The sequence below is a fragment of the Erithacus rubecula genome (genome assembly GCF_903797595.1).
Source record: "Erithacus rubecula genome assembly, chromosome: 17".
Taxonomy (NCBI): domain Eukaryota; kingdom Metazoa; phylum Chordata; class Aves; order Passeriformes; family Muscicapidae; genus Erithacus; species Erithacus rubecula.
The window spans coordinates 4,391,703-4,410,180 of record NC_136669.1 but is presented as its reverse complement, the minus strand read 5'-3'; the positions used below and the strand labels follow the sequence as shown (position 1 = coordinate 4,410,180).

At 41.3% G+C, this 18,478-nt stretch overlaps 1 protein-coding gene across 2 annotated transcripts in view; it reads left to right on the top strand.

Moving 5' to 3' along the window:
- The window catches only part of MAD1L1 (mitotic arrest deficient 1 like 1), a 418,937-nt gene that overhangs the window by 88,750 nt on the left and 311,709 nt on the right, over positions 1-18,478 (top strand). For both annotated transcript variants that reach the window (XM_079320917.1, XM_079320916.1), the window contains exon 11: positions 9,967-10,111. In XM_079320917.1, the coding sequence (XP_079177043.1) occupies positions 9,967-10,111 (145 nt within the window). The remainder of the gene's footprint in view (positions 1-9,966; positions 10,112-18,478) is intronic.

Here is an 18,478-nt window from a genome sequence, read left to right as displayed (position 1 = left end):
TGGCAGGAAGGTTGGAATGGCGTGATCTTTAAGGTCCTTTTGACCCAAACCATCCCATGATTCTCTGATATTCCAGACTATGATGTCCTGCTCTGCTGGGGTTAAACCAATTGATGAATTGAGGTGCCACAGTGCTGAGGGCAGAAACTTTTCCCTACACCTGTTGAATTCATGCTGGACTATCATCCTGCCCCTCCAACATGGACCTGGTTGATGCAGGATTTGTGATGCCAACTGGCTGATGTCAAATTATTTTGAACAGAACATTTCTTTCATGAGTGATGCAGAGACAAAATTACTTGGTTGCCACATCTTTAAATTAATTTCCTTGTCACAGCTTCACCACAAAATAAGGGATCTGATTTGTCTGAGAACATAGTGATTTTGAAACCTGAAACTGCTGTATAAAGACTATTTACATGCCCACCTAACTGGTTTCTCTATAAGTATTCATGACAAAAAGATTGCATTGCATGTAGTATTGTTTTATTAAACACTTAAAAATATCGATGCAGAAGAATTGATGTAATAGGGCTATAAATGCAGTTGTTCTGGCAGTTCTCCTTCCATGGTGACAGCTTTATTCCCCTTGTCTTGTATTGGTTTATGGGTTCTTTGACCTAATTTGAGGGATTAAAATTAGAGGAAGATAGGTCTCTGTGCCCTGCATGTAAATCCTAATAATGTCAGCAGTCCAGTGAAAGATTGAAATAGTGCTCTGGATTTCGAGGTGGAACAGGGAAAACAAGAATCCACAGGTTAGCAGGACTTTATTGTAAGTCTGATCTGGGCATATCATTTTCATGGGGAAAAATTTACAGCTTGGAAACAGGATCTGAGGAAGGTTTTGGCTGTGCTCAGCTGCCCAGACACAGCAGATATTTAGATATTCCCTGGGTGTGCAAGGAGAGGGGCTGCACAGCCACTGCAGGAGGAATGGTGACACTCCTGGTGGGACAGTCGAGCTTGGGAACATCCCAGTTTCTTTATCTCTTTCTGGGACCCCAGATGGCTGGAGACCAGCTCTTCTCTGCTTTGTGGGTCTGCCTGTGCTTATGTACATGGCCAAAAGGGATGTGTATGAGAATGTAAAATAATATAATTGGGATGAAGCTTACCCCACAGTGGATGTTTTTGGGGCAGTTTCAGCTAACTCTACTTTCTTGCCTCGTTCTTAGATATATGGTTTTGCTTTTATGTTTTGGGTTATGTCGGATTTTATTTGTAATAAAATATTTTAAGTACTGTTTTCCCCATGAGGAAAATATGTACTTGAAAGGCAAGATCAGGGCTGCTAGGTGAAGCTCTCAGGGGGTAGGAAATCCCAAATGGAAGTCACTTGACACCTCCTTAGTCTTGTTTGCTGTAGCATGCAGCATTATTGTTTCATTTGGCAGTGATGGTGGATTATGTTGACTTAATGAGCAACTTTTAGTGCTTTTCTACAGAAAAATTTAATAATTTATTAGTTACTTTTTATGCTAGTTCTGTTATACCAGATGTAAACCGAGGAGAAAGTGTGGCCTTATTTTTGGAGATGCCAATATGGAATATTTAGAACATGTTTTTTCAAAACACTTACCCACTTTATGGCCTGAGTAGCTGCTACTGATTTCAGCACAGTGTCAGTGCCCAGCACTGGAGCTCAGCACCAAGGGCTGCTTTGAAAAGGTCATGGTATCACCAGGAGCTTTGGCAGAGGCAAGAATTGGAACCAGATTTTTTGGGAGACTTTCAGTTGCCTTAATGTGAGACCATTCTCTTCAGGCAATTTCTGTGCTTCATTAATCTTCCAAATTCTGTAGCAAATGAGGCAGAGATCCTGCAGAAAACAGATGCAATTAGCAGTGAATCCTGATTTGTTGTTAGAGCATGGTAGAAAAGATCCTACACTACCATGACATGTTGTTTGTGCTCAAAGACATGGTGGCAGCTGGAAAATCCGTGGTTACAGGTCAGGTTATTTGGTCATGGAAATTGAGGAGTTAAAATGCATCCATATAGAGGACTGAAGGATTAGCAGGTCTGTTACAATGCTGTGCTTAATATGGCTTGGATCCTGGCAGACTGCTTTGACATGAGCTGAGTCAAAGCAGGTGGGAGGCAGAGAGGAGATGGAGTTAAATTGGTGCTTGTGAGAAGGAAAAGCCAAGAGCAGCAGTCTGGCAGAGTGCTTGTCACAGATAGCTGAGTGTCTTTGCAGTCATTCCTTTGCTTTTGTCTGTGCCAGTGTCCCATGGGTAAATGCTGGGGGGTAGCACTTAATTGTTTGGGGTTTTTTGTTGTCAACAAGTAACACTACTAATTCACTTCTGAGTCCCCAGTGAAAACTGAGACAAGTTTTCGTCACATAACTGGAGGGGTTTTCACTGACAAAAGCCTGATGCTGAAATACTGAGCCATAGCTTTGGATTTTAGTCAGAGTTATGGTGAGGGTCCATCACTGAATTGTACTGCAAAAAATGCTTTAGACAATTGTGTTTCTGTAAATTTGTTCAGGTAGTTTTAGGTTCAGATATTAAAAAAAAAAAAGTGACTGAGCAGTAATATACAATCCTCATTTCAATCCTCATTTCACTGTGGAGTACTGTAATGCACACTGGAAATGAGGTCTCATTGGAAAAGGTAATTTGAAACAGATCCGCAGAACCTTCACAAAGCTGTAATGAGTCACCAGTCTGGGAGGACTCACTATATTGCAGTGGAGGGTTTAATGTTTTGTTTTTCTCATCCAAACACTTTGACCCTTCTTATTTTATTAAGATAAGCCATTATCTAACTGTCAAGAGCCTAGAATTTCAGCAGATTTGTTTGCTGACAAGTTGGTTCAGCACGACCATTCTCCTACTCATTTCTTTCACCACTTCAAGCACATTTTCCTTTTTTTCACTACTCTTTATCAGTTCTTTATTCTTTAGAGCTCCTCAGCTCTCATGCTATTCCCAGATGACTTTCCTACCCTCTTGATAAGTGTTGGTTGGAGTGTATAACAGAAATTGGAAATATTCTTAGTCACTGGTGGTGTTCATGTTACCAGTTGCCTGTGTGGTGTGGCTGAGCTGGGGAGTTGTCCCAGTGACTTGACAGCTTTCTGGGAGAAAAGAGTTATTATGTGCACTTTATAAAGCAAATAGTACTGGATTGGGTTGAGAAAACTGTGCAATGCCTTCACTTGTGACTGTGCTGCCAGCTGAAATCCTTGGGGTGTGTATTTGGGGCTGATGGTGGGCAAGGACAGAGGTAGGGACTTAATCCCTAGAGTGAGGGAGCAGCAGAAAATACCAGTACAAGAAAGAGTGAGAAGTTTTGACTTTCTTCATCATGTTTAGGCACAGCCATAAGTTCCTCCAGCCCACAAGTGTGATTATAGATTGGTAACTTGTGGGGCCAACTGCATTATTCATTCTGGTTCAGACTGAAATGAAATAATCGAGGGCGATTTTCTGTGTCATACTTCAAGGTCAGATGAGAGTATTTATTATTCCTTCTCTGTTTATCTGTGAATGCAAATTGAATTTAGTGATTCAAATTGATGAAATGTTAGAAATATAAAACTCATCAGAGCCGACACGAAGAGAAATTGCTGGGTAGAGCTGGCCAGTGACTTCACCAGCCCATGTACAGGCCTCTGTTTTGATTAGTAATTATTTCAGTCTTTGAGTTTTCTCATTCAGAGGTTTGTTTCGGTTGTTGTCATTTTTGTTTTCAAAGAAAAAAAGTGTAATAACACTTTGAAGCATTTAGAATTTGAATTAGAGGATGTAAATTAAGTCAGCTGCAGAGAGTGTGCTCGGATCCTGGCTGGAGAAAAGGTTTCCTTTCAAGATTCTTCCTTGGGGTTGTTCTTTGGGGACTTTTTTGTTTTGTTTTCCTGTCTCCTTTGACAGTTCCCTTTCTCCAAGATTTTGCTCCCTTGTGCTGGATGCTCAAATCTGGGTGAGGAGTGATGGGGAAGGGAGCAGACATTTGGCATCTTCTGGTGCTGAAGCTCCATGTGTTCCCTTGCTGACAGCAGCATCCTCTGGCTGACCTTCCTCACTAACCAGGGTTGTTGGGAGAGCCAAAATGAGGAGCTGCAAAGGCAACCAAATGAACACAACTCCTGATGAAGTGATGGGAGTGGAGATGTTCCCTTCCCAGATCCCTGTAACACATTCTGAACAATTCAGTGAACATCCTGGCTTGGTGTGGTGTCTATGGTCACAGGGCATCTGTGGGCATTCTGTTCTCTGCAGTAGGAAAGGCACCTTAAACTTGTTCTTATCTCAGAATAGGAATGGAAAATCCTTTTCAGTGAATGCCCTTTTAAAATAGTCCATTCTCCATAATTGCCAAATGCCACATGCAACTGGTGATGCAGGCAGAGATGACACATGCTGTACTGGCTATGTGCTGTGTTAATCATCATAGAGGATTCTTGGTTTTAACTCTTGTTTCTTAATTACTTACATTTTATTGAGAACATTTAGTATTTGCTTCTCTCCAAGCACTGCAAAGGGAATCCATTTGCTCAGGGTGTAACTGATGTCTGACTTGTTGATTCAGAACAAGAGCCATGAGCATCTGCCCATACCAAAGGCCCTTAAAGATTTGTCTGCATAAGCTAATATTAATCACTTTGTTTATTCAGCTGTCAGAATAATTTCTCCTGCAGCAGTTGCAGTGAAGGCAGCAGCATTTTCAAGTGCAGTAAGTGCACAGCCTGCAGTGTGGGCTCAGTGGTTTTTAAATACCAGTAGAAGTTTTATTTGCCAAATGCCTTTAGTAGAAGCTTTGGCCTTATGAACACTTCAGGTTTAGAAGCTTAGAAAAAGGACATTTATGCCTGCAGTTATCTCTCCCTTGAAATATTTTTCATTCCAGAATTCAGTGATGGATGTTGAAACTAATGATGTTTCCACATAAAACCAAAACAAACCACAGACATTCCTCATTTGCTAAGTCACTGCTTTCATTCTCATTTTGGTGGTGCTGTGGAAGGCATGTCTAGGGCTGTCACAGTGATTCTCACCTGATGAGAATCTGGCTGATTCAGGGGGAGCCCCTGGCAGCATTCCTGGGCTGGGTCCTTTGGGTCACTGCTCTCAGCACAGCCCTGTGTTGGAAGAAGCTCTGGGTGCCTGATGTGAATTCATTTTAGTGAATCTTAACTCCTGCCAGTCAATTATGGCTACTGTACTGGGGCTGGGGCAGAAAATGTGTGTAATTTCTTTTGTCTAACTGTTCACTTTGGTGAAACTGCATTTCTGAGCCTGATAGTTATGCTGCTGGTTAAGGAGTAAAATTAAATGCTGTGTCACAGATAAAACACTGTCAGTGTACCAATAAAGCTCCAAATGTCTGTCAGCTTCTTACCCATTTCATCTGGCTGCACTAGCACAATAATTCTCTTTATGTTGTTCTGTCATTATAAATTCAAGATGATTTGAGTCTTCCTTGTGTGTCTAGCAGCAAGATCATCTATGATCTGTTTACTTTTGAATGATTTGTCATTTATGGAAGCCTGATGCTGGTGAGTTAGAAAGATCTTCTAGAAAGTAGCAGGTGTGAACCAAGAGAAAGTTTGCAGATGTTTGAAGACTTGGGAGAAATAAATAGCAAGAAGAAAGAGTGTTTTCCCACCAACTCTCTGTAGAGTGTTTCATGTAGTATTTTGTGTAACAGTATTTCATATGGCTCTCTGTGAGGCACACTTAAAGCTTTAAATAAAATATAGCCCCTGTGATAACTTCTACTAAAGATATTCATATTTTGTATCATTTCTCTTTCTGATGTAGTGAAATAAGTAACACAAACCTGTTGGCTCCCACAGTCCCAGGGCAGGATTTGAGGGTAGGGAGGGTGGTAATGCTTGTCTATAGCCACAATTCTCTCTGTGAAGAAGAAGGGAAGCAGAAGGAGATGCCAGTCTTACTGTAGTAAAAGTTAGCACCCAAACCTCTGAATTTTGAGCTGAAATACTTGTAGCACTGAAGTCTTCTCCTCCTTCTTGATGGTGGTTTTTCTAGTTTACCTGCCCTAAATGTTAAACTAGCTCCATCTGTAGCTGTGTTCTCAGAGCTCCAGTCAGTCTTTTCAGCAGCATTTTGTAATGGATCAGTTTTTCTCCTTTTTAACATATGATGGATATTTTTCTGTTTTGCCAAACCTCACCTTCTCTTTCCTGTATCCTGTCCCTTTTTAAGTCAGACTGTTTTAATCTTCTCCCTTCTGTTTTTCCTTTTTAATTCCCATCCTGGATGGTGCTGAGGCAGGTTAGGCAGAGGCTGAGGGTGGAAGTTTTCTGTGTCAGAAACTGGAGGTTGGAAGAATCCTTGAGGGAGGGCACAGGCAGGGATGTCCTGCTGCTATCCACTGGAAAATAAAAGACATGCTGGAGTTACCCTGGTTTTGCTTATGCCTTTGTGTTTGCTCAGAAAACCTGTGGGGGAGGAACTGGAATGAAAAATAACATTTTGTTCATCGCTCTGTTTATCAGTTTCCGGCGTGGTTTATGCGTGTACGTGTGGATTCATTGAGATGCCTGCAAGTTGTCAAGTTTCAGGAATGGGTGTTCTTCATCCAAATGTCTTGCTACAAAACAATTTCCCCTGCTCCTTTTTGGCTCATTAGCTGCTGCATTAACCCTTTTTTTGGGCTCTGACACGAGGCTGTTGGTGGCTGCAGCTCGTTTCGTGTGCCGTGGCACTGTCACCGTGTTTTCCCTCTGTGCTCCCTCTGCTCTTCCCATCACACTCAGCTTTTCTCTTTGATTTTTCTCTTTTTTCTCTTTTTCTCTTTGTCCCCCTGACAGCTGGCCTGGTAGCTACACGTGTCTCATCTTCTCCCAAGCTACAACATGACCCAGACAGTGTTGCTCTTCTAATTGTCACTGTGGACCCCTTGTTTTCTTCTCAGGTTCAAATGCAGACTAGTTCTGGCATCCTGTTTGCTTTCCCTGTTTTATTTTATTTTATTTTTAGTAACTCTGAGGTGGTAACTTGGCTACTGAAAGGATGGAATGATTAAAATAATGTTTTATGGATCACTGGGGGGGCGGGGGGAAGCTGTCGGCTGCTTTTGTCATTTTTGAAGGAGATTATTAAAATGTATCTTATAGCTTCAGTATTCACTGTGTGCCCTCATTGTTCTCAGTCTTTCAAAGAATATTCTGGAAAATGAAGTTTTATCGTGAAGATTGCATTAAAGTGGATTACAGAAGGGAAGAGCAAAATATGAAGTCTCAAACAGCTCAGAACAGAAAGATGCTGGCATCTCATTCACTGGGATGTGGGACAAGAAACATTAATAGGCTGATAAACAGAAATGACTTTTTCTCTTTTAGGCTTAAAAGGTTTACTTTGAACTTGCAAAGATTTTTTAAAATGCCACTTCCCCAAGCTTATGTTGAAAGGAGAACTTCGTGCCTCTTTTATTTTATTTTTTAATGCTCATACTGAGTGAGTAATTACTTCTGAAAAGCCATAGGTGTCATCAGGGTGGAAGAAGAGTGCACAAGTCTGACCTTAAAGGCTTTTGCTTCTGATCACCTACTTGCAAATCCTGTTTTGTGTCAATAAGAAATAGCACTTTCCTTTTGGGTTTTTCATTATAGAAGCAGCTCATGTTGTATTTGGTGCAGTTTCTGGAAGAATTATCAATCTGTCCAAAGAGAGGAAGAAAGCATCTCAGTAATGTACTTTGGCATGGTGTGGAGAGTTGAGAGGAAGTTGAATTTCACATCTCCCATAGCAAGGGAACCTATGGTAACAGTTGGTTCAGAGAGTCTGAGGATTGTCCTCGCTTTCAGACATCTCTGGCATTTGAATTTTGGGTACATTAACATCACATTTCTGCTGAGGCTGAAATATAAACAGATGAAGGTGTTATTTCCATGCAGTGGCTGAGGAAATTGCCTATTTGTCTCTCTTTGCTCAACTCCTCTCGTGTTTTAAAACAGTTGCTTTCCAGCCTAGCTTGAGAGTTTAGTGTGTGGTTGAATGTGTGTACTCTCCATGAGATGTGAATCTCAAATATTTTTCATTATATTGGGAAGGAAACTTTGCACATATCTCAGTTTTCTTGGTGAATGTCAAATCAATCATCATTTGTTGGTCCACTTAACATTTATAGAAATAAGTCATAATGTTGGGGGATTAAGAAAAAAGATTGCTCCATTGCCTTATCAAAATGTTTTGCAATAATAATATGTGAGATTTTTGCTGTTTCAGGTTAATTAATCTTATGTTTGCATTTTTTTCTTTTGTTCTGACTTTAATCAGGACAGAGGTTCTTTGATAATGAAAAAAGTATTTGCAGTAAGGTTTCTGTAGTGTGATTTTAATTGTTATAACACATACATCACTGTTAATGAGGGCTTTGTACTTAGATTTGCCCTATGCATAAAAAGGAATATTATTGAACAAACTGTAATAAATGTTAAGGCAGAAATTGAGGTTAGCAGGAATTGCCCATCCTTTCTGGCCTGTTTTGAGGACTGCCCTGCAGCTTTGACAGGCTGACCCACAGGCATGTTCCATCACCAGAGATGGTACCCTTGGCACAGGAGCTCTTCTTAACTGATTAATTAATACAGGTCCAAGGAAGTATGGTGCCCTGGTAATGCAATTATCCAGTTTCAAATGCAGATGAACCTTCCCACCTGAATACAGCAATGAAGAGACTATTTCATATTTTCCAATTATTAAATTGTTGTGTGAATGGTTCCTAATTGAACTGGAGCTTGAAACTGGTTTCCAATTCATCCATGGCTTTAAAAAAATACTTTTTTCAAAGAGAAGAATTTTGAGGTAGAGAGACAGCTGCTTTGGAATCCATGTGAATTCCTACATGTATTTCCCAAGAAATACAGTTTGGTGACCTGGCAGTGCAGGTTGTACTTGATTTATGCTAGAAGTGTTCTTTAGGTATTCCCCTTTGGATTATCTAAATACTACCTTAACAATAGTGCTATTTTATTTAAAAGCATTCTTATTTATTTTCTTTGAAATATAATGATGAATAAGACCTCTTGGAAGCCCTTATAAATTTTCCAGTGTTGTTTCTAGCATTAGAGAAACAAGGTTCTTCTGTTCCTGACTAAGCTGCAGATGTTGAGTTTGATCTTTCTTGCTTGAGGGTTTTTGACTTGTGTGCAATACTTTTATTTCATGTCCTGCTCACTCATTAAATACTTAGTGCAGTCTTGGATAAACTCATCATATTTAAATCATGAACTGGCTCTTAATCACAGGAGTGATTCCACTTTTATTTTGTTATTGATCAAGAGCTTTGCCAGCAGTTGATGTGTGATGAGCTGCTGGATGTGAGCCTTGGAGCAGCTGCCTGTCCCAGCAGCAGAGTGGGGCTGAAGGGCACATGTGGAAAGCTTGCAGGGGACACAGATAATTGTGCATCATCACAGTGTGCAGCACAGAGAGCTGAGAAGAAGAGAGGGCCCAGGCTGTTCTGCTTTAATTGAGAATCATGTCCCCATCTCAAAAGAAGTGCTAATCACCTGCCCTAAGACATTTCTCTTCCAGCAGAGGTTGCTGGCAAGAGCAATGTGCAGGTAGTGGCTTTAATTACTTGCTGAGCACTAACTGTCAGTCAAAGCAGATAATATGAAACCCACTTTTTCTTCTGCTTTGCTAGAAAAGTAAGAAAAGATCCTGCAGAACCCGAGATCGTGCAATGTTTGTTGGAAACAAGGCACGTTCTCAAAGGCAAACATTGATTTTGAAACAGATGTGCAAGTATTTAAATGTTTCATACATGTGAGGTTCCAGTAGCTGTCTTGTGCTGCACACTAAGGCTGTCCCTGGGGTGGTTCTTCCCTCTTATCTTTTTCTGCCCACAGCTGATAATGAGACTGCAGCTGCCCAGTTCCCACGGTCCTGGTGGTGCTTCTCCTCTGAGCCTGTCCTGCTCTCTGTGATGACTGGGAGCAGCCCCCAGCAGCTCACAGCTCTGTCTTGTCTCCCTTAGTGCCAGGATGCTGGAGAAGGCCCGGCAGCAGCTGCAGGAGGAAATGCTGAGTGTGCAGAGCCAGCTCTTGGATGAGAAGAAGAAGCGGGAGCAGCAGGAAGCGCTGGTCAGGCGGCTGCAGAAACGCGTGGTGCTCCTCACCAAGGTGAGCTCTTTGGAAAAGCACGTGCCCTCATTTCTTTCTGCCAGGTGCAGCCCTTCCTATTCCTGCTTTGTTCACTTCTATAGTTACAAAGCTGTTCTGGGGTCTTTGCATAATGGGTGCTGTGGCAGATAGGAAACCTGTCTTTAGGGTTTCACTGGAATGGAGGTACCAGTGAAGCTGTGCCCATGTTCCCCCAGCTGGGCTCATGCTGTGTGAGGAAACGTGACTTTGTCTGAGCCTTGGCTTCGGTGTGAGGGCAGAGAATTGAATCATGTTGTTGCTGGAGTGTTTTGAGCCACTGAAGGGAATTTATAATGGCTTTGGCTGCATTGCCTCCTTTCCTAAAGAGAACGAGGTGGCAGCACCTTGTCAACTGTTCCTGTGGAAAAACAATTTACAGAGAGTAAGAGATTTGCCTTCCTCTTACGCTGGAAGTCTGTTCAAATGTAATGGCAAGCACTAGACCAGTAAATTGAAAACAGGTTTAAAGATTCTTTCTATAGAATATATCAAAGGGGTCTGCATCATCTTATATCAGGTGTGCTCTCATGGTGAAATTCTATACAATAATTCTGAAGTCTGCAGAGCATTGAAAATTTTATATTAAATTCTGAGAGCTCTCCTTCCACAAAGGGAATAATAATTTGCTGTAGCCAGAATGAGAGTTACTTCACTTTCCAAGAATACTCCTTGCAAAACTTCCCCCATCTGACCAATCTCCCTGGTGTTATGAAGCTGCTCACGTAAATGAGCTTATGTGTGTGCAGAAGGTCAGACTCCAATAGTCAGAGCTCATGAGAGGGAGCCAAGCACATCACCACGTGGGGAGGCAGGAGGGAAAAGAGCTGCTGTGGTGCCTGAGCTTTAGGGTTTGATTTTCAGAGTCAACTAAAGGGTGTTGATCGATATTAATTGCGCTGCACCCGATTTTGTGCAATTCCCATGTCACTGCTGAGCCAAAGAAGCTGTGATGTAGGGTGCAGCAAGCAGGGCTCTTGAAGCATGAAGCAGCCACTTTACAAGAGAATATCCCATCAGATCTGACTGCAGAGTTTGGTGCCATGGAGAGCCACAGAAGTGCAAAGAGAAAAATGACAGCAGTTCTTTCAGCCTCACACTGGGGCAGGCACTTCAGTCAGGGTGGATGGACCAAACTCTCTCCATGGAAACAGAAAAAGCATCTCCTCCTCAGCCTTCCCCTGCCCCCAGCAGCAGGCAGCTCTCCACAGTGTTCTAGTTTGGGACTGCCATGGCTGGGTAAGACAAAGGTGTAAGACACAGGTGTGTACTGAGCCCAGTAAAAAACCTGTCTTTATAACCTTTTCAGCTGTCTAACATTGTGCTGGACTGCTCAGCCCTGAAGGAAGTTTCTCAGGTGGTTTCTAAAATGTTCCCTTTTTTAACTTATTTCCAGCGCTCAGCAGAAACAGTTTTTGTCATAGAACACAAAAATATCATTACTTTTCTTTAAGTACAAAACCACAACACTACTTTGTCACGTGTACCCTGATTTATATGGAAAAACAAACCTTTGCTTTGTTTGCTGTGCTTCCCCTGAAGAGGAGCATAGGAAAAGTTGGAAGTGTTCTTCATCAGACCATGGCAAATAGATTTGTGTTTTGACAGGGGAGGTTTTCAGTGTGTTCAGTGATTCCTCAACTGACCTGTTTTGAAGGAATAAAGACTTTGCTGTTCTCTGAAAATTTATATTCCATCCAGAAAATGCTGGGGTCCTTTGTGAAGAAGTACATGCATTATGATACTTGGACAATCTATCCTCAGCACTGTTTCTCCTGCAGGTTGCTCTTCTCATGCAAAATCAGAAGAAAGACTTTCATTTAATTAAAAAAAGTATGATATTGTGATTTAAAATGAGATTGAGCAAATACATTTCCTGTCAAAAATAATTACTTTACATTGAAAGCATATCACCTAGAATGGTATTTAATCATCTAATTAGTGGCATCAGTAGTGTAGCATGCTTTTATGTAATTTGAGAATGGAAAAGATGAGTTCTCTCTATTCAATCTTTGTCTTGTTAAATAGGACTGTGAAAATCTAATTTGGGGAAAAGTATTATATATGTGATTGAAATGCTATTGCTTTTGATTGTGTGACTCCTGCATTTGTGTATGTTTGACCCTCTGCTGGGGCAGTGAATCAGTTCCTGTGTGCTGAGCAAGCAAGGCCTGAAAGGCATCAGAGGTGTTCAACAGTGCAAGTTTAATGCTCCTTTCTTTGGGCTCAGGCTGGAACATGGAAGTCTCAGTCCTAGAATATGCTTTAAAATATGAATAGTAAGTTGGTTTTGTTTTGTTTTGTTTTGGTTTTTTTTTTTGATAACAGCAGTACCAATATTTCAGTAGTAAATGTACTCTCTTCAGGGGGTACTTGCTTTGCTTCTCACTTCTATGGCTACTGATTTTTTTTGCCCAGGATTGAAGCAATATTTTGTGGCTCTTACAGACTGCCTGTCTCACTTGTCAGTCGTGGTCAGTTGCTACCTGCCACAGTCTGTCTCTCTTGGTTGCTCTCATATTTCCATTTCAGTGCATTTAACCTCTCTGTCCATTGCTTCCTTCCTCACCTCATTTCCTTCTTTTGGGCTTTCTTGATCTTACTTGGGCCTTTCCAGTTGGTTTACTGCTTGGAAGTGTCACAGATGTCAGTCTGGGACACTTCAGTGCATCCCTACAAATCTCCCTTCCCTGGCAGACAGGAGCAGCATTCTCCACTCTCTGCATGTCACTGCAGTGGTCCTGCCCCACTGATTCCATTGCTGGTGTAGGAGCTGCATCCTGATGATTCCTGCTCACAAACTGCTCTTTAGAACATGTTGGTTGATCATTTTGTCCCCTGTGTCCTTGTAAATCAAGGCAGGATGGATGTTTTCTGATTTACATGTTTCAGTGAAACATTAGACTAGATTAGGGCACCACTGAGGCTCTCAGACATTGATGGCTGGAAGGTTCCTCCTGGAGTGTCAGTCCCTTCACTTAAGGTGATGAAACAGAAATTGGTGTTTGAAGGGATGGATTCATTCTCTCTCTGAGATCTGCCTGCCTGGGTTTGCTGTCTTTCATGCTTTTTGCTTTCCCTTAGCTCACAGTTTTGGGAAAATCTTTCATCTTGGCTTTAGTACCTGAGGAAGGTGTGATGCAGCAGTACTGAAATGCTGGGAAAACACCTAATCCACCTCTGCCCTTCTGCCTATTTGATTTACTGCTGCATTTGCCTTGAATGCCATGTTTACTCACACAGTTTTGTATTTGACTTTTGTGTTGTCTTTAAGCTTTTGAGTGTTTCTCTTATTCTGAGAGCTTTGCACACAACTCCTGGGCTTTGTTTATGAAGTGGGCATGTTAAAAACAGTCAATTCTGCTACTGAACAACTAAAATTGGAATTTCTTAGGAAATTTTATATGACATAGAGGCCTCCCAAAATGAAAATCCTTATCTGAGGGTAAGCAGCTGATTGAGTCATTATTTCATGGAAAGCCAGCTCTGGTTATTTATTTCAGGAGGGCAGCTTCCAGAGGGCACAGCTGGGCCTTGTGCAGATGTGTTGATGGAGAGCAGAAATGAATTCACTGCAGAGCTCCCAAAGCCTCTGATGTGGAGGGCCAAAGGCTTTCTGTCATCTCCTCCTCTCCTTGATTTTACCTGGTTGTGATCAGCCCTTCCTGTGTTCCCCAGCTGCTGCCAGGGTTCAGCTCAGTGACTCCTGAGATCCCTTCTGTGCCCAGAAGGAAATTCTGCAAGGTGTAGAGTGCATGGGATCAGCCCAAAGCACTGCAGCTTTGACCAGAGACAAAATCCCTCCTTTCTATATCCAGGGTGTGATCCTGTGCAGGAAGCTCAAAACAGGAAGCCAAATTTCAGTTACTTTTTGTAACTTATTCCAAATGAGGCCAATTTTTCCCTGAAATTGTAGGCTTTATGAATGCACACTGCCATAATTGCAGCCCTTGCTCTCCTATAAGGCATAACACAAGGATTGAACTAATCTGCTTGTGTTGGATGTTGTTGTTTTACTGTGTTTAGTTCCTGTCTGTGCACTTTCCTGCTTTTGGGTACTCTGCTGCCCAGAGAAGAGACTGAAAAATTCCCTTTTGTTTCGTGGGCTCTGAACCAGATCATGTGATAAGATAGGAAATCTGTTTCTATTGAGACATAATTTAGGCCATCACCATAAAAGTTAGAGATTAAACAAGTATTGATTAACCAACTCCAGCTGACTGCTGATACCACATGTTCCTGGAGATATCAGTCAGTGTGAAGTATATTAGTGACTCCCAGAGCTGAGAATGGCAAAAATGCATCAGAAATGGGACTAGCTAATTAAACTGTTCATTAAGCATGGCAGATGCAGAGTTCATGACTTGATTTGCCATCTGCTTTGTTTTGTAATCAGTAAAGATTTAAAATAATGCTGTTGGCTTCTCTGTCATGTTGGGTCCTGCATGATGGTTTTTTTTTGAGGAGGAGGTAGATAATTTTAAAGCACAAGGAAAGATCTTAAAGTTCTGGGTGTGCAGCAAAGAAGGTGAATTAACCCTTTTCCTGGGATATGTAAAAAATTATCTGTAAAATCTTTCTCCTCTGCTCACTGTGTCTCCCCTTTGCAGGTTTTTATAAACTCAGGGAAGTTACCTTCCTTTTTATGACTGGCAAATAAATACATTTTCAGGAGATTCCACATCTCCTCTTCAGCAGTTAAGCAAGGCAGGTTTTGTGAGTGCTTCCTTAGACCATCCTGCATCCTTGAGAAAGGGAGACAAGACACTCTGTGTTTGAAGGAGACTCAGCAGCCTTTTAGATTGAGCACAGGTCTGTCTAATTTCAACTTGATTATATTAATCAGTTAAATAATTTCAGAGAAAAGGTGGTTGGTAGTTAGAGGTGGAGGAGGATAATAGCAGAAGGAGACAGAAGATTATTAACAGGTGTGGGAAAGAGGCAAGGAGAAGATTGCTGCCTCTGGAGTGCACAGCTCAGAACAGGTCACAGCAGAATTTTAATTTTTAGTAACCAGTTGCATCATCAATTTTAATTCCCAGACCCCTCTTGTAGGGTGCCTTTTATAAAGAATGAAGACCAATAGGTCAGGGATGAGCTAGGTGCTTTTATGAATAATTCTCTGCCCTGTAAGGTGGTGTTAAAATGCTCCTGAGTTCAGTGTGATGCAGGGTGGGTGCTGGGTTAGTGATTTCCACAGGAGTGTCTGGGTTGCTGGATAAAGGCTGCTGAGTTTTGTGAGGAGAAAGCAGGATTTGGGAGTTTGGTGACTGCTTCCATAGGCATTTTGTGTGGGAGTTAGGGAAATATCACACTTTGCTTTTGTTGCCCTCTGGCTGCCTTATCTGTAAGGTAGAAAGTGCTCCATGGAAATGGAGCTCTCTGAGGAGTTATTTTAACACAGATTTTTGTTTGGTTTGTTTGTTTAGGGTTTTTTCCCCCCCTATAAAACCCGAATTTGTTGTGAGTTTTTTGGCTTTCTTGGTTGGTCTTTTTTTTTTTTTTTTTTTTTTTTTTTTTTTTTTAATAACTTCTTCTAGTTACTTGCTGTGTCATGTTTTAGTCCTGATTCACTCAACCACCTCCTGGAGCTCAGGCAGCTGCCTCTCCAAATGTTGGAGGTAACTTGTTTCCCTCTTTGCCTGGAATAGATGCCCTGCAAGATAACTCTACAAATATGTGTTCTGTTTAATTTTTAATGTTTTTTTTTAATTTTATGTGTTTCCTGTTTAATTTTTTTTTTTTTTCATGTGTGTCACTGGTGTGTTTTACCTTCCTTATTCATCTTGTAGCCTGCACTGCAAGGACCTTTAAACCATGCTCTCACCTTCCATACCCAACAGCCTGCTAGGATCCTTGACCTGACTTCAGCTATCTCTAGATCTCAGTCTGAGAGTGTTTTTTTTTTTTTCCCTCTCTGTCTGTACCCTCTGATTTGTTCTGCTTCTGAGTTTTATTTAGCTTTTAATGGAATGCTCTAACTCCAGTTTTCAAGGAAGTTGCTACAGGGAATACAAAAGAACAAATACAAATGTTTTCAGCCTCAACTCTTCCCCAGGTCACTCAGCCCTGCCCTTAGAGAAGCTCTGCAGTGTTGATGCTTCCCCTTGGCTTTGCCATGAACCAGCCACAGTATTTATTGAAATGGTTTCATCTGCAGCACTGCCCTTGCTGTAGCTTTCTGAGCACAATCCCACAATACTCCAACAGCAATTCTCACAGGCACTTGTACAGTGACAAACTCACTCTGTGCTGATTTATACTTGGTGCTTCCTTATATTCATTACAAGATCCTATTTGCATGCTTGACATTTTAAAATAGTGTGTTTGGAATGTGTTATTTATTTTGAGACCTTTATTAAGCAACCTCAATCTAAGGGTTTAATTGTTACTGATAGCTAAGAGTATAATTACCTCAGTAAAATATCATGGCTATATTAAGCAAATGGCAATTGTCTTCCAGAATAAAATGAGTACAAGCTATTTTCCTTTGAAACAGGTTGTTTCACGAGGCCTGCTAATATCATTTACTGAGACAATTGCAGAATCTTTCTGAAAAGAATGAATAAGGAAAGCTGAGATCAATGTGTTTGTAGAAGGGGTTGAAGCAGTGCACAAAGACCATTTGGGAGGAGGAAGTATCTTTAAATTAAACCAGAAAATATTATTGTTTCTCGAGTGAGATCTGCAGATTTTGGAAGGTCAGAAGAATGTGGTTTTGCTGGTATGGGCCCCCAGAGCAGTGCCTGCTTTACTTCCACTGGGTTTTCTTTTTTACCATTGTTCCTTACTTTACCTAACTTGGTCATGAGCTTACTGCTCACTTTTGTCACAGTGCAGAAAACAGCAGAGCTGTTGAGTTCCCACTTCCTTATCCTGCTCCACAATAACTTTTCAAAGCCTGAGAGTTGCTTTAGTCTGACTTGTCTCTTGTCATCTGTCTCCAGTGAGAGCTCTCCAGCTGTTGTCCTCATTCCTCACAGCTAGTGGATAAATTTGCCTTTTCCCTGACTTTGCTTATTGTTCTTTGAGTACCTGTGGGTACCTGGAGGAGTTTGTCCCACTCACCAGGAAGGTGATGTGCTTTGTTAGAGTTGGTTTCATCACCTGAGGGCTCTGGAAATGAGGAGGGTGAGTTCAAATGGCCAGCCTGGAGGCAGAAGATGAATTGGCCCCTCGCTTCCCTTTCCCTTGTAGAAGAATAAAAGAGCTTGGTAAAAACTATCTTCACAATTTTCTGGGAATCAGTTTTGTGTAATTCTTTCCCTTGCCTTATTATGTATCTGGTAAACCTTGCAATGATAAAAATATGGAGTTCATTATTATCTTTATATCTGATGTTTTTGAGGTGGAGGCACAAGGACAGCCTCTGTATTCTTATTGATGTTATCTCTGACATAACTTCTATTTAAGCAGCGAGTTTAGAGGGTTTTTTAAAATTTTATAACAATTCAGAGTATGCAGCAAAGTTAAAAGTTATGTATTATTTTATGAGGTATTTGTGAAGAACAATAGAAATGTGATCTTTTTTTTTTCCCAGAATACTGACTGGATTCTGCTTTGTTCTGCCCCCACTAGATATTAATGCTCACTGCTAAGAGGTTAGATTATGAAAATTAGAAATATACCCATAAAAGAATTTATATGACCTTCAGTTCTCATATTTCTCTGAGAGAAAGGGCTGTAGGACTTCTAAAGGTAAAATATTCAATAAAAAGAAATTAGGTTAATCCAATGTTATGGCTGAGAATTTAAACTCACCCAGGTCAGGTAATTCAAAGTTATAGTTCCCTTGATGCGTGTGCTGTAACATTTATTCCTTAGCTCCTCAGCTCTGAATTATGAAGGATGGTTGAGCAGGCCTGGCAGGGAAGATGGATGGGTGGAATGAGGGAGTGATTGTTGGGGGAAGTCAGGCAGAACAAACCTGACTGCTGGGCAGGGGCTTGGGCAGCACCCAGGGACTGGGAAGGGGCTTAGGATTTCTGAACAGCTCTGAAATACCAGCAAGACCAAACTGCTCAGAAAGGGTGGTGGTTTTATTTTATTTTTGTAAAATTCTTTGTTCCTCAGATACTTAGGGTTTGAAGGCATTAATCTTGCTTGCTCTTAGACTGGTGGTATTGCCACAGGAACTGCAGCTTTGAATCTCTGATTTCTCTCTGTTTTAATTCTCAGCCATTAAACTGGATTAACTGGGTTTGCTTCAAGTTGAATTGCAGTGGATTTTTTTTTTTAAGGGTAGGAGAGAGAGAGAGATAATTAAGTAATTGCACAGTAGCTTATTTCAACATGTGATGGGAGCCTCTGGTAAGAACAGCTGCACTACTCAGACACCAGTCAGAGCAT